The following is a 17,325-nucleotide window of genomic DNA, read 5'->3' as shown; positions in this document are numbered from 1 at the left end:
TCCCTAGAATGGTGCAGTGTGGGAGAGGCTAATTGGCCTATTCTTAGAGTGGCCTTTGGGCTCAATATTGGACCAGAAGAGAAATCAATTAAGACTTAAACAAAGATGACAAGAGAGCAGCAACTGTTAGTGTGTTAGTGTGAGCTGAGAGTGTTGAAATTAAATTACTCCCATTTACACACAAACACACGCATAAGTCTTATAGCCACCATAGATATAAAAGACAAGGGATGGCATGTGAGGTGAGCAACAGCCATTTTACACCAGGCTTTCTATCTACAGAACATAGAAGTAGTGATGATGTGCAGACAGTCACTGTGCCACTGAAATTCCTCTCAACCAACCACCATAAAGACATCACACTGTTGACATTGACAGAAGCTATGAAGGACTATACTCATTTGTGAGTTCAATAGTCCACCAAACCAATTCCACCATTTTTTTAAAAGGCATGATAATTAAAATCTCAGAACAACAATGCCCCTAGTTCCAGCCAAACGTCAGCATGTACAGTCTGACAGAGCCATTGTTTATATATTTGCTTGTTCCATTACGTTGAGACCTGAAAAGCAGCATTATGAATCAATCCTGAAGCCAGCCATAGGTATAGAAGCCATAACCAGAGGCCCAGACAGAAGTATTTTATAAATGTGAATTATGTGAATGTGCTGTGAATGTAAATGTGCCCGGTCTCGGCTGCAGACGGGGGGCTGTGATGACTCACTGACTCAACGAACGCCTGTGGAAAGAGCCTTTTGGCTGCAGTTGTGCAGACAGAGCATCACGCTGACGACAACACAGCCTCTCAAAATGCTCCTAAAATAAACACAGACAGCAGAACAAAGTTACCATACTTGCTGGAGTTGATATGTTTAACCCTACCTTGAAGTGGTTCTATTTTTAGCTACACAGGTCTTATGATATGTACCAATAAACACACCTACTATCCAATCAAAATGAGCAGCAAAGCTAAATAACATGACAACATCAATAACATAACATAAAACTCACAGGTGTGCTTCACTAGCATTGCAATCACATTATCATCCTTGACCTGTTTGAACTGCACAGAGTGGATTAATTGGTAATGATTGTTCATGTCGGGTTCCTTTGTGTGTGTGTCTGTGGATGGGAACGTGAGGCAGTTATTCTCATAGCCATTCAACAGAACACACCGAACAAACACAGATCAATACAACTCAGAGACCCAATTTCCCCCCTATCCCAAAGGGATCACCTGTGAAATGAAACATGTCCCCAGAGCCATATATTTAGAGAGTTAGGCCAACTTTAAGAATGTTGAATGTTCTTATTCTAGAACGTTCAGTTACAATGTTTAAATATTCCCTGTGTAATGTTAATGGGGAATGAACCATAGAATTAGGAATTAGAATACTCATTAATTTCATAAGACCTCTATGGAGCTAACATGGCTGCCATATAATGTTGTAGTGTCATGTAAATGCATCATAATGCGCATTCTATACAATTTATACAAAGTTTTAATATTCCCCATATAATGTTAAAGGGGAGCTAACATGTCTGCCAGATAATGTTGAAGTGTCATGTAAATTCATTATAATTCAGAAACTGCAGTGGCCAAACTCTCTGCATTAGGGTTAAATACCGGGAAACGAGGTTACCGAGATATACCGAGATTTCCTGCCCAAACCCACTCACATTTCCCGGAATAAATAACTGTGAGAAACCGATATATTATAATAAATTATTTATATGAACAGCATGACGAAATGGAACTGTTAAAATATATACATTAAATCTGGCTTCTCTATGGCCTACTCTCTACTGTCTGCTCGGGGTGGGGACAGACAGCGCATCTCAGTAGGAGCACAGTTCACAATGCATGTATCATCTCATCATGGTAACTTTTTGTCTTGTGACAGGTAGGCCTACATTTTCTGCAACATAGCCTATGCTACAGTAATATAAGGACTGAACGCATTTCGAATTTACACATCTCGATCTGGATTTCGGGGGCCACCATATTTTAATTGCACATTTTTATTGCAGCATATCACTTGAATATAAACTCAGCAACAAAAACAAAACGTCCCTTTTTCAGGACACTGTCTTTCAAAGATAATTCCTTAAAATCCAAATAACTTCACAGATGTTCATTGTAAAGGGTTTAAACACTGTTTTCCATGCTTGTTCAATGAACCATAAACAATTAATGAACATGCACCTGTGGAACGATCGTTAAGACACTTACAGCTTAGGCAATTAAGGTCACAGTTATGAAAACTTAGGAAACAAAAGAGGCCTCTTCTTCTGACTCTGAAAAACACCAAAAGAAAGATGCCCAGGGTCTCTGCTCATCTGCGTAAACGTGCCTTAGGCATGCTGCAAGGAGGCATGAGGACTGCAGATGTGGCCAGGGCAATAAATTGCAATGTCCGTACTGTGAGATGCCTAAGACAGCGCTACAGGACGGACAGCTGATCGTCCTCGCAGTGGCAGACCACGTGTAACAACACCCGCACAGAATTGGTACATCGGAACATCACACCTGCGGGACTGGTACAGGATGGCAACAACAACTGCCCGAGTTACACCAGGAAAGCACAATCCCTCCATCAGTGCTCAGACTGTTCGCAATAGGCTAAGAGATGCTTTACTGAGGGCTTGTAGGCATGTTGTAAGGCAGGTCTTCACCAGACATCACCAGCAACAACGTCGCCTATGGGCACAAACCCACCGTCGCTGGACCAGACAGGACTGGCAAAAAGTGCCCCTTACTGACGAGTCGCGGTTTTGTCTCACCAGGGGTGATGGTCGGATTCGCGTTTATCGTCAAAGGAATGAGCATTACACCGAGGCCTGTACTCTGGAGCGGGATCGGGATTTGGAGGTGGAGGGTCCGTCATGGTCTGGCGCGATGTGTCACAGCATCATCGGACATCGCTTGTAGTCATTGCAAGCAATCTCAACGCTGTGCATTACAGGGAAGACATCCTCCTGCAGGCTCCTGTGCGTAATTTCCTGCAAGACAGGAATGTCATGTGTTCTGCCATGGCCAGCAAAGAGCCCGGATCTCAATCCCATTGAGCACGTCTGGGACCTGTTGGATCGGAGGGTGAGGGCTAGGGCCATTCCCCCCAGAAATGTTACTTTTAATTATGACCTCCCACCTTTGTTCAGGGACACATTATTTCATTTCTGTTGGTCACATGTCTGTGGAACTTGTTCAGTTTATGTCTCAGTTGTTGACTCTTGTTATGTTCATCCAAATATTTACACATGTTAAGTTTACTGAAAATAAACGCAGATGACAGTGAGCGGACATTTCTTTTTTGCTGAGTTTAGTTGCTTTATATCAGCCGACGCTCTCGCGGTCTTTCTCTCTCTCCATCAATTCCATTCAAATTGCATCCAAAATAGATCATTATTTTCATATAGATGTCTTATCATACCCTTTCACGTAATACATTTGATGCAGTATTAGCCATATATCTAATGAATGATGGGTTATTTAAGTGCCTCTATCTCTTTTGCAATATGCACCTGTGCACCGCTGGCCTTAAAAAACACTCCTTAGCTCGTAGAGTCCCGCAAAAAGCTAACCTAGAATAGCTTGCTGGAAAAACTACTAATAGATTATTCGAAGAGGGATGCAAGCTCTTGTTGGCTGAATGTTAAGTACAGCAGCCAATAGAACTCAAGAGGGGAGGAGAGAATGCTTGATGGTGGTAGGCTGAATCCGTTATTTATTTACACCTGTCACCCATAACCATTCTTCGTGAAGAGAAGTGAAGGCAGTCTGCATCTTAGTCTAGTCCGAAATGATTCAAGCATGTCATTACAATGATGAAGATAAGGACATCAAAATGTATTTCATTTAATTGTTGAAAGTGAGGAAGGAATGAAGCAAAGAGAAATAGGAAGTAGGCTAATACGCATGCCACACAACATTAGGGGAAATATTATGAAAGATATGCGTCAGCCTACTAATTGTAAAAAGGTCAAATAGGCCCTATGATATTTCCAAATTCAACCAGATTTGCTATCCTATAATTGTAACTTTGAAGGCAGCATGTCCTGCACCATCGTTGCATGTTCTCTCTCAGCTTGATAGTTTGAACGAGGAGCATCATTTCAGACATATAATATGGCATAATACAATACAGTACAGTAATACAGTCCACCCTCAAAGATTAGCCTACTGGAGCTTGTATTGTTTATTTACCCAAGAGAGCATAGCTACATTAATGGGCTTATCTGTTTTCGTAATGTGCTGTAGCCTATATAGTATAGGGTATGTAGGCCTACTGGATAATGACACCATCAGTTTGACTTTTTTGGGCTTGGGTTCATAAAATGTCTTTAATGTATGACTCATCAAGCTCAGGTAGCATCAGGCTTGAAGTTTCGAAACAATAAATGCTCTAATCAAATCCAGACATATTTAAATGCTTTTTATGCTTTATAATGACACTTCCAGTTTTGTTGGGAAATATTGGGTTACCCAGAAAAAAAAGGGATTTATTCTTGCGAGGGAACATTTGTAAAACACCAAGAAAATATTCAACCCTACTCTGCATGTCCCTAACAGGCATGTCTGACGCAGGGATATTGCATGAACTACACTACGCTGACTACACTGCAAGTTTGTTTGTTTATGTGTACTACAAAACCTCATACTTTGAAACCTGCTTTATGACCTTGACATTGCACTCATATAATTACTGCTGTACAAATAGTGTGGTGCCATAGCCTCGGTGGTGCCAACAACGCTGATTAAGCAAAACCTAATTCTGCCTGTAAATGGCTTGTTATGCTTTTGACAAACAGAATAATGCTCAAATTTGGGTTGTAATGAGTGACCCCACTCTCTCTCTCTATCGCTCTCATTCTCCTACCCCAGGTCATCGAGTGTATTACGCAAGGACGGGTTCTGGAGAGGCCACGAGCTTGTCCCAAGGAGGTGTATGACATCATGTTGGGTTGCTGGCAGAGGGAGCCCCAGCAGAGGCTGAACATCAAGGACATCCAGAAAATCCTTTATGCCTTGGGAAAAGCCACACCTGTCTACCTGGACATCCTGGGCTAGTGTATGTTGAGTTTTGTCGGTCTGTCTGTTTTGTTGTCTGTCTCTACCCAACAGATGAATAAAAACCCAGGAATAACTCAAGCAACGAGTACCTTATTGCTCCACTGGCAAACACCTACAAAATGGGGATGGACTTAAGTGCCTGCTACTCCTTTCGATACACTGGATAACAGTCTTAAAAAAAAGCACTTTTACATTTTGTTTACCTGCATTCAAAAATGTACAGTTGCTGTATACTATATGAAGAGGACATACTTCAAGTTTTTCATAAAAACAGCCAACTTAAAGTATCACAAAAAAACAAAAACAAAAAACAGGAAGAAAACGACCAAAAAAAACACCAAACAAATTAAATTTAAAAAAGCTGAAAACCCTGGAAATTTGTTTTGCTTTTGGGATCCTGCCATCTTGACAGAAGATCAAACTCCCCAGGTGATTTTCTTTTTCCTTTTATAAATATATATTATATATATTTTTAATTTATTTTTATTTTCAAAGTGTGGATATCTGCCATGTTTCTCGCTAAAGGTACAGTATGTCACATGTTGGAGATGACTGCTTGATATTGGCAAGTCAGACAATTGGCAGGGACTTATTAAAGTAGGCCTTACTGCACTCTGATTGGCTGGATCTATCTTCTGACTCTGGATCCAACGAGGTGATTAGTTACTGATGGGAAACAGCTTTTCAATGAGACGTGGAACTCATAGAAAAGACAGAGCCACCAATCAACACAGACATCTTAATTTAAAATTGAATGTATATACTGTACATTTCTATGTCACAAAAAATATGTTAACTTATTTCATTTCCTATTTAGACTATTTTAGTTTCTTGATGTGTTGTTATGGTGAGTGAATTCTATAGATATTTTGATAATCTTTCATTTTTTGTTACTATGTTATTTCTGTTGGTTTTAATGAATTTCATCTACTTTTATTTAGGCTTATCATTTTGAACATGTGATTATAATGTGACATTGTGAGTCAGGATGTTAGGATGTGACATAAAGAGGATTTAGACTCAGTAGAGTAATCAGGACAGACTTTAAGCAAGAAGCATACAGTAAAGTAGAAAGTGATTATGAAGATCTTACATAGGCCCCCACTCCCTCCCATCCCAGCTCATTGTTTTGTTCTTTCAGTGTATTCTAGTAATAGTCATGTATCTCATGTACAGTACATCTAGCCAGTGAAAAGAGCTATAGCTATGATATTGCATTATTAGCTGTCAGTTGCTGCCTCCTAAAAAGTACATTTTTATGACATTGTAGTATACTTCATCTTGTTTTCCAGGTTGTGAATAATGTTATTCAACTGCCTTCAAATAGTCATGACCCTGATGTTTCAATTCTGTCAGTTTATACAATAGGCAATGCACTACTGGACATTATACACATTGTAACACTGTACATTAGTGCAGTACCTTCCTCTCATTTTCCATACTCTAAACACTTAGATTCAAGTTAAAGCATTCATCAAATGCAGGCTTGAGAATGTTTTCTTCTCTCAACGTGCACAAAGTTCCATTAAGCAAACGATCCTTTATGTTCCACAGCTCTCCCAATGTTAAACAATAGCAAACTTGGCAAAACACAGTGACGTGATTTATTCATTAAGTAGTAGTGATAGAGCACTCTGTAGCTATGGGGGCTGTTTGAAACATTGCACTGTGATGACAAACACTGGGGCTTCGGGAGAAAGTGCTCTCTCTCCCTCTCTCCTCTCTCTCGCTGCTCCTGCTTTTGCCGAGTAATGTGAATCATTCAAGGTTGTGTTTGGTCTCAATAACACCCCAATGATACATCCATAATTATTCAATGCTGAGCCATACTGGCACCATGTTTTGCCTATCTGCATTTTCTTTAACAAGGAGAGATATTATTTTGTGATCATTTTCATATTAACATTTATGTACACAATCATTTGTCTACTTCAACAAAAATGTATTTTAAAAGTTTCAATATGAATTCTCTGGTCAAAACGTACAAATAATGTACTTTTATTTCAATGAAAAGTTCCTTCATGTTAGAATGGCGACATACTCAACGCTTTCTCATCTTTTTTTGCAAGTACTTCAAAAGAAGCGTTTCCATTTTCTGCCTACTCATCACAACATCGCAAAAACTCTCCTTCGCCTTACTCTCTGAGTTCACATCTGCAAAGTTTCCGAGGTGCATCCGACTATAGGAATGGAAAGTGACTGGAACATTTGCCTACTGTCTGCATTGACTGACTGTCTACATTGACTGACTGTCTGCATTCAATGACTTCACAATGCACCTGCATGCATCCTGATCTCCCAGGCAAAGTAAACGAGGAGATTTCCCCTGGTAGTACACCACACAACCCTATCCTGCTCCTTCCTATGATTGAATCTCCGCTAGTTAACAACTCTGCCCTCTTCCTTTCCTAACACCTCCTCCATGGATGAGTACACAAATCCAGCACAGGCTCAAATAGAGGCACACTTTACAAACTCGTTATAATTTAAATAAAATAACATAGGGTGACTTTCACTCATCAAATGGAGTGCACAGAGCCCATTCATGCCGGATTAGGTCCTAATTGGAAGGAAACAGACAAAGGTCACTTCTGAGGATGTTGCAAAAAGATCCTATAGGAACCAACAGACTCAGAGACATGTTTATCAACAGTCTGCACAACACTAGATTGAAAATGTTTACAAGTATAGTAGACTTTGAGGAAAGGAACATTTAGGCATTGGTGTTACAAGGCGACGACATTTCTAATAACATAAAGAACACTACACATTGATTGTCTGATATAGTATTTTCAGTCATTCACATTAGATAGTTTCATTACAATATTTAATAATGAATCACTGAAATAAAAAACATGTTGACATTTACTTTAGCCCCCTGATAATCCCCTGACAGCCCCCTGATAGTCCACTCATAGCCCCCTGATAGTCCCCTGATAGTCCCCTCATAGCCCCCTGACATCACCCTGATAGTCCACCGACAGGCCGCTGATAGTCCACTCATAGCCCCCTGATAGCCCCCTCATAGTCCACTCATAGCACCCTGATAATCCCCTGATAGTCCACTCCTAGCCCCCTGATAGTCCACTCCTAGCCCCCTGATAGTCCACTCATAGCCCCCTGATACCCTGATAGTCCACTCCTAGCCCCCTGATAGTCCCCTGATAGTCCCTTGATAGTCCACTCATAGCCCCCTGATAGTCTCCTCATAGCCCCCTGATAGTCCCCTCATAGTCACCTCATAGCCCCCTGATAGCCCCCTGATAGTCCCCTGATAGTCCCCTGATAGTCCACTCATAGCCCCCTGATCCCCTGATAGTCTCCTCATATCCCCCTGATAGTCCCCTGATAGCCCCCTCATAGCCTCCTGATAGCCCCCTGATAGTCCCCTGATAGCCCCCTGATAGTCCACTCATAGCCCCTTGATAGTCCCCTGATAGTCCACTCATAGCCCCCTGATCCCCTGATAGTCTCCTCATATCCCCTGATAGTTCCCTGATAGCCCCCTGATAGTCCCCTCGTAGCACCCTGATAGTCCCCTGATAGTCCCCTTATATAGCCCCCTCATAGCCCTCTTATAGCCCCATCATAGCCTTCTTATAGCCCCTCATAGCCCTCTTATTGCCCCTCATAGCCACCTCATATCCCCCTCATATCCCCCTCATAGCCCCATCATATCCCCCTCATAGCCCTCTCATAGTCCCCTCATAGCCCCCTCAAAGTCCCCTCATACCCCCTTATAGTCCCCTTGTAGCCCCCTCATAGTCCCCTCATAACCCCCTCATAGCCCTTATACTGCCCCTCATAGCCCCCTTATAGCCCCCTCAAAGTCCCCTCATACCCCCTTATAGTCCCCTTGTATCCCCCTCATAGCCCCCTTATAGCCCCCTCATAGTCCCCTCATAGCCCTCTCATAGTCCCGTCGTAGCCCCCTCATAGTCCCCCTGAGCCCCCTCATAGTCCCCTTATAGCCCCCTCATAGTCCCTTCTTACTGCCCCCTCATAGTCCCCTTTTACTGCCCCCTCATAGTCCCCTCTTACTGCCCCTCATAGTCCCCTAATAGCCCCCTCATATCCCCCTCATAGCCCTCTTATAGCCCCCTCATAGCCCTCTTACTGCCCCTCATAGTCCCCTCATAACCCCCCATAGTCCCCTCATAGTCCCATTATAGCCACCTCATAGTCCCCTTATAGCCTCCTCATAGTCCCCTCATAGTCCCCTCATAGTCCCCTCATAGTCCCCTTATAGACCCCTCATAGTCCCCTCATAGCCCCCTCATAGTCCCCTTGTAGCCCCCTCATAGCCCCCTTATAGCCCCCTCAAAGTCCCCTTACAGCCCCCTCATAGTCCCCTAATAGCCCCTTCATAGTCCCCTTAGTACTGATGGTAGAGGAAGCGGGGGGGAAGACGGTGGATGGGGGACTTTCAGAGGGCTATTGAGGGGAGAGAGAGAGCGTTGGAGGGCAACGTGTCTTTATGTGAAGTATATTTATTATTTATCCCCCAGAGCCATCAGAGAGGAAATAGATGAATTAGTTGTTTCTAAGAATACCAGAGATGGCCTGAGATGGTGTGTGACTGAGTGGAGAGATCATCCATGGAGAGTGACAGTGACAGGGAAGAGGTGGACAGTGGGGCAGCTCCAAAGGTTGCAGCTCACTCTGACCAATTAAATTAGTTTTTGGCCCCAGCTTTAAGATATCCCTTACATTTGATGGCCATGCTGGGGGTAATCCCTGCAGGTCAGAAGCTATAGAGAGGAGGGCAGAGCAGAGCTTTGATGGTGCAAGGTCATATGCTTGCATGTTTTAGCACAGGGACATAGCACCATAGCCGTGGGAATTAGGGGTGCTGAGGTTGCTGTAGCACCCCCTGAAAAATCGCAATCCAAAAATATATTAATTCAAATTTTTATCAAATAAATTCTCACAAAAGTTGTACACTGGGCCTTTATTAGTCCTGTATTAGCGGACCGAGACAGCTGTTTGTAGAGCGAACAAGGTAAAAATCGCAACATCCCCACCTCCAAACATCTTCCCGTGGCAATGCATAGTGCTGTCTATTGGCCAGAGCAGATAGGAGAGCAGAACAGAGCAGATAGGAGAGCAGAACAGAGCAGGCTGCCGGTGTCCTGTTAGAGCTTCTGCAGTGAAGAGGCTGACGATTGATGAGGGGTTTAAGACCTTAATCATGATGGGGAGGAGGGAGGAGTGAGGAGGGAAGCAGAAAAGCGGAACATTGCAGTTGAAATGAGCTCTCTTTGAGCACTTCATAACCCAGGGGCTTGTGGAGCTAGGCTGCTACACCACAGACACACACACGGCCTGCCTGCCTGCATGTCTCCAATAGTCCCCATACACTCAGCTGGAACTGCAAGCTTACACCAGAAACATAGTCTAAGATACTTTCTTGTTGCCAGCTTATCAAGTTTTGCTGCTACGTTCATAATTTTCAATAAGGTAATGTTACTGAATTGTGGACAGGATGAATATCTTATGCGCTATGGAGTCAGCATAAGTGCTGGTGTTGCAGAACATCCAACCAACAATGCTTCCCTACATAATTCATATGTTTTGACTTACCTTCAAAGCATTTAATAAATCATTATGTGTCTGATTTTAGAAACACCTCTTCCTTAATGAGACTAGAAACCAGCAGTTACCTCTTATCTTGGAGACTTCAGTAAAACCGTACAGGTTCAGAAGATAGGTATTTTGAAGAAAAGTTCAAATAAGATTTTGTGATGCCATTTTCTGTCAGATGTTAGTCCTATGATATATAACTATGACAGTTGTCTCATAAGCAGTTTTGCACTGATTTACCTTGACTTTGCATGTTGTGTTTTTTTGGGCCGAGCTTGTTTGAAAGAATTAGCCAATCACAGTTGATCCGACTGTTGTCCTAGATGCATTCAGACACAGCATTGATACCACATGCATCATACAATGACAAAACACGAGAAAATCCTGCCATATACAGTGATGCATACGTCCACAAAAATGGCAAGCCCGACTCCATTTCCTGGAGGCAGGGATGAAATTGACTGCAGCGTTAAGACTTCAGACAGGATGTCACCCAGGAGCAATCTCCTCCACTGTCAGCAGACTTTGACATCTAGATTAACCTTGATGCTGAACATTTTCTGATGGAGTCTCATTGGAATGCAAAAAGCATCTCCAGCCCTCCAATCCACGGCTCTGAATGCACTGGCCACCCTCCCATCCACCTACCTCCTTGCCTCGCATCCCCCCTGTGCTTAGGGAAGATGTACTTACAGCGACCGTAAGGTCTAAAGATTACGACCTTACGGTCGCTGTAAGTACATCTTCCCTGTAAGGTCGGAACGGCAGGCTGATCAGGACACAATTAGGCCGGCATGATATATCGCTCAGAAAACATACATCAATCCCAGGATGGGAGATGGTGCTGTACACCTAATTATCCCATTATCCAAAATGAGACATTGAGAATATTTAAATACTGCTAGTTTTTAATGAAACATCTGTTTTTGTCAGCATGCTAGCTAATACTAAAGCAACCCATTGGATTCCACAACACTTCTGGTAGTTACTCACCCAAACGCTAGGCGTCACATTTTCATGGAATCCAATGGGCTGCTATAGCATTAGCTAGCCTATCATTCTGACGACAACATCAGTTTAACAAAAAATGCAGTATTCAAACTTCTCGATTCAACGTTCATCATTTCGGGATAATTAGGAGTACAGCGACAGGTAAATTCTTCCAGCCATATACCGCGCTGGGCTCCACATTCTGGCATAGCACTGTTCCGAAGAGATATAAGAAATTACAAGAACTACATTTGCAAAATCTTATGGCTATCCTGTGCTCTGCCCTCTCCCTCTCTCTGTGTGCGTGCGTGTATGTACCTCTCTCTGGGAGATGTTGTTTGTGCTCACTGAGTGGGAGGTGATGTTGGAGTACTGGAATGGAAGCACTGAACAAACACTGATCCAGCCCACCTCTCCGCCCCTGCCTCTTCCTGGCTGGCTGCTCCAGTGGGAAGGGTTGGGCCAGAGGGCCAGTGCCGATAGCTGTGTTTAGGGCTCTGCCTCTCTCTCTGTTGACTACAGGGCCAATAGTTTCTCTGTTTTTTCCACCACAGAGAGAGGATGTAAAGCATTACACCACAGAACAATGAGTGCCAGTCAGAGCAGAGAGAGAAGGGGAGAGAGAGATTTTAAAACCTGCTTTACTGTCTTCAATCTATTATTCAGTCCTCTTTCTCTGTTAGTCAGCTTGCAGAGGACCTTCATGTTTTCAGTATGATTACAACCAGGAGTGTCTTTATTTAAATGGTCTTCACCTTTAATTTATTTGCTTAACAGTCGGCCCCGCACTAAGCGCAGCTTTGAAGTTTAACTTCTAAATGCAATACCTACTATGAGAGGAGCGTCTGGCTGTTTCAAGAATAGAACAATCTCTGATTATTGTGTCAGTTCATGGGCTGTAACAGCAGGATCAAAGATAAAACTAACCCTCAGTTCAGCTCACAGTGTTGCCATCGCTAAATATTCTAGTTTGTTTTGAGAAGTAAGTCACTGTTTTTTTTTCATTATCTTACGCTGCCTGTAGTCTCTTGTTGTTGTAGACTAGATGTGCTATTGTAGACTATTGGGAGAGGATATGGCTAGGGATCTTAGGCAGGGCACATAGTGTTTGACCTTTTCCACTCAAGCTGCACTGAGCTGCTTCCTGCTTGGAGCTGATAGCAATGGGGGTTTCATTAAACTTCCTCATCTCAGTCCTAGTGAGGCCACTAGATGTAACTAAATCCCAGATAGATACCATTTCTCTCTACCCGTCCACAAAACCCTCAATTCACAGGAACAGTGGGAGGTCTGTTGAATATAAACTCAGCAAAAAAAGAAACTGCCCTTTTTCAGGACCCTGTCTTTCAAAGATAATTCGTAAAAATCGAAATAAACTCACAGATCTTCATTGTAAAGGGTTTAAACACTGTTTCCCATGCATGTTCAATGAACCATAAACAATTAATGAACATGCACCTGTGGAACGGTCATTAAGAAAAAAACAGTAAGCAATTAAGGTCACAGTTTTGAAAACTTAGGACACTAAAGAGGCCTTTCTACTGACTCTGAAAAACACCAAAAGAAAGATGCCCAGGGTCCCTGCTCATCTGTGTGAATGTGCCTTAGGCATGCTGCAAGGAGGCATGAGGACTGCAGATGTGGCCAGGGTAATAAATTGCAATGTCCGTACTGTAAGACGCCTAAGACAGCGCTACAGGGAGACAGGACGGACAGCTGATCATCCTCGCAGTGGCAGACCACATGTAACCACACCTGCACAGGATCGGTACATCCGAACATCACACCTGAGGGACAGGTACAGGATGGCAACAACAACTGCCCGTGTTACACCAGGAACGCACAATCCCTCCATCAGTGCTCAGACTGTTCGCAATAGGCTAAGAGAGGCTGGACTGAGGGCTTGTAGGCCTGTTGTAAGGCAGGTCCTCACCAGACATCACCGGCAACAACGTTGCCTATGGGCAAAAACCCACCATCGCTGGACCAGACAGGACTGGCAAAAAGTGCTCTTTACTGATGAGTCGCTGTTTTGTCTCACCATGGGTGATGGTCGGATTTGCGTTTATTGTCAAAGGAATGAGCGTTACACTCTGGAGCTTGTTGTCATTGCAGACAATCTCAACGCAGTGCGTTACAGGGAAGACATCCTCCTCCCTCATGTGGTACCCTTCCTGCAGGCTCATCCTGACATGACCCACCAGCCATACTGCTTGTTCTGTGTGTGATTTCCTGCAAGACAGGAATGTCAGTGTTCTGCCATGACCAGCGAAGAGCCCGGATCTCAATCCCATTGAGCACGTCTGGGACCTTTTGGATTGGAGGGTTAGGGCCATTCCCCCCAGAAATGTCTGGGAACTTGCAGGTGCCTTGGTGGAAGAGTGGGGTAAAATCTCACAGCAAGAACTGGCAAATCTGATGCAGTCCATGAGGAGGAGATGCACTGCAGTACTTAATGTAGCTGGTGGACACACCAGATACTGACTGTTACTTTTGACCCCCCCCTCCCCTTTGTTGAGGGACACATTATTCAATTTCTGTTAGTCACATGTCTGTGGAACTTGTTCAGTTTAAGTCTCAGTTGTTGAATCTTATGTTCATACAAATATTTATACGTGTTAAGTTTGCTGAAAATAAATGCAGTTGACAGTGGGAGGACGTTTCTTTTTTGCTGAGTTTACATTGCTGCAAAATTACACAAGTAGGCCAAAGCCATAAAAGAAAGTCCACATTTCGTAGCACACTCACTGTTTGTTGATGATGAGAGCATTTTATTAAAGTGTGTTGGATTAAGGGAGTGGCAGACACTGCTGTAATGTTTCAGAATAAGGATGAAGTACACAGCATGCTTCCTGATTCTCCATTAGCATCTGTGCTGAGGAGATAGAGGGTGGCCGTCCTCAGAGGCAGGCACCTGCACTGACACCATGCAGACAAGCCTGGTTAGAAGCTCCCAGCAGGGACAGAAGGACCAGACAGGCAGAGAGAGAGAGAGATGGAGGCTCTGACACATTCAGATCAGGCACTATTAGCCTCATTGCATGACATTTTGAAAACCTAACTCTCTTTCTTTTATACACCATAACTATACTTCCTTCTGATACACGTCCGTGCATTTTCATCACAATATGGTATTTAGGTTGGTTCTGTTGGGAAAGGCAGTGGCTATGATATACAAGGCTATAGAATGTTCAAGTTTAGGGGATATAGCAGGGTTTCCCAACTGGCGGCAGGTGATGTTATTTGCCCCCCCCCCCCCCCCCCCAAGTTATATTAATTTTGGATATCTGTTCCAAAGTATTCCCAAGCACAATAGAGAGGTTTGAAATTATTCTGTTTTAGTTCAATACTATATCCGTTTGGGCTTCTTGTGGTCAATTTGCAGTTTACAAATGATTTGTAATTATGTTCTGGCCCCTTGACCATCCGCTCAAGGAGAATCTAGTTGATCATCCCTGGTATATAGTGTGAGTGATTTCATATTCCATTTGAAATGGTACTCTGTAATCAAGATCTCAGTGTGTGTCTGTGTGTGTGTGTGTGTGTGTGTGTGTGTGTGTGTGTGTGTGTGTGTGTGTGTGTGTGTGTGTGTGTGTGTGTGTGTGTGTGTGTGTGTGTGTGTGTGTGTGTGTGTGTGTTATTAGTTTGTACATGGGTCTACTGCCTCTGCTGAGCGGACACAGTGTGTCATCCACTCTGTCATTTCTAGTCCCACCTTTTGTACTGATCAGACTAAGGCTGCCAAGCGTTTGATTGATTTTATTAGGCAGAGAGAACATAGCAAAGCTCCACATTTTACATTTCACTCAGAACAAAATGCCTCTCCCCCCTAGCGGTAGCAGGGCTTTCATCCACAAAGGAGCCTATCCAGGAAACCCTACAAAGCCGTCAGCGTGCACGGCACAATGCTTTCTGCTTTGAAGCCAGCTAAACCTGTCTGAGAGGTTGTGAGCATCAGGACAAGTCCAGACACAGACAGCACAGTATATCATCTCATCTGAACACCATGGCACAGCCTCACTGATTCCATCATCACTTTACTCTCTAACAAAGCAAAGCAAAGCAGAGCAGACCACCTCAATCAGTCTGTCCAGCCTGTCTAGATACATGTGTGTCTGCTGGGTGACATGCTGTGGCAGTCTCAGTGCCAACCCATCAGGGTTCCTGCCAACCTCTAGAAAGGAGGCAGTAGCTGGAGGGCAAAAGAGGAAAGGTAGATCAAACTAAGAGAGACGTGACAGGACTCAGTTTCCCATGAACAATATGATGAATCCCACTTCCGATAAATGTTGGTGGGAGAGAAATATATTACAGTGTTATGTACAATGTTTTTACATCACTGGCAATGCATAACTGAGGTCACCCAACCATAGGGATACGATTATAGTATTGATTAGAGTTGGAGATACAACTCTCCATCTGATGAAACAAACTATATCAGATACATTGTATAAAAGAGCAAAAATACAATAAAAAGAAATAAAAAAACTATACGTTATACTATCCATGTAGTAGGCTTCATACGCTACTATACTGTACACACCAACACTTTTCCATAGCTTCTTGATCTTAATAATATATTTATCTTCCAGTAAATATTTCCTTAGAAATATGGTGCAATATTTAAATGTTTGAAGCAGTTGTATGTTGCCATAACTACTGTATAAGAGTGTTGTTCCCTGTGCGGCTATTTCTCCACCTGGGATTAACTGAGGAGTTGTGACTGGAGGAATTGAGTCAAGGGTTTATGGAAATGTCTCTCTATCTCTGTGTGACGAGTACTTTGTGTTTTCATTTCCATCAAGCTATGTACGGTTGAAATAATAACTTTGTGACGCCCTCTGGCATCATTGGTAATGTATTTTTCACATGAGAAGTCTTAGCTAAGCGCTGATTCTGCTATTTCTCTTTAGTATTTCTCTCTCTATCTCTCGGTGTGTCCAACCCCTGTTAGAGTGATTAGGGGGATAAGGTGTGAAGTTAACTCATGGTTCCTCTGTTTGTAAGTCATCTTTAATCCATTGTGTTCTGTTTACTTATCATCTATAAACTAAAAACAGCTGTAATTAAGTATGTATCCAACAATGATTTATGTAGACCTATTCTATAAATAAATCAAAACCACAAAACTCCAATCTTGTGATTTTGTATTTTTTATTATGTGATAAATGTGTTATGAAAGCAGCATTCATGATAGTGTTACATGTTAAAGATGATATTCTATGTTCACAACTTTTGAGTTGTGTAGGTATATTGATGATGGTACATTCATGCTGTATCACTTATTGAAGTGGGAAATGCATAAATCATCATCGCCATCCTCATCTGTTGATTACCCATGTGTAGTTTAGTCCAGTTCTCAGTCGACCCCTCTCCGCCCAACTGACCACCATTAGTCTGACCTTGAAGGGAATAATTCAGTCGTATTCGTCCCAGCAGGCTGGAGCATGATATAGCCTCAGCTGTCATCACACTCATATATCCCAGGCCAGGAAATCACTTTGCCTCCACTGCTAGTTCTGGCTGGGTGTCTCTTAGGCTGGCTCCCACACTGTCTATTCTCCCTTCTTCTCCACCTGCAGGACCTTGATAACCTCCTCAGCCACAACCCCAGCAGAGAGGGCAAGTGTACTCCAGCCTGCTTACCACCCCGCCAGCCTGCTAGTCTGCCAGCCAGC

At 43.1% G+C, this 17,325-nt stretch overlaps 1 protein-coding gene across 2 annotated transcripts in view; it reads left to right on the top strand.

Moving 5' to 3' along the window:
* The window catches only part of LOC110510575 (NT-3 growth factor receptor), a 307,800-nt gene extending 302,648 nt beyond the window's left edge, over positions 1-5,152 (top strand). For both annotated transcript variants that reach the window (XM_021592045.3, XM_021591958.3), the window contains exon 17: positions 4,886-5,152. In XM_021592045.3, the coding sequence (XP_021447720.1) occupies positions 4,886-5,071 (186 nt within the window). In that variant the 3' untranslated portion in view covers positions 5,072-5,152. The remainder of the gene's footprint in view (positions 1-4,885) is intronic.
* Positions 5,153-17,325: the final 12,173 nt, after the last annotated feature.

This window comes from Oncorhynchus mykiss, chromosome 1 (genome assembly GCF_057628025.1).
Source record: "Oncorhynchus mykiss isolate SJ-2025 chromosome 1, ASM5762802v1, whole genome shotgun sequence".
In the NCBI taxonomy this organism is placed as follows: Eukaryota; Metazoa; Chordata; class Actinopteri; order Salmoniformes; family Salmonidae; genus Oncorhynchus; species Oncorhynchus mykiss.
Note: the sequence above shows the minus strand (reverse complement) of the source record. Positions and strands in the feature narration are given on the sequence as shown.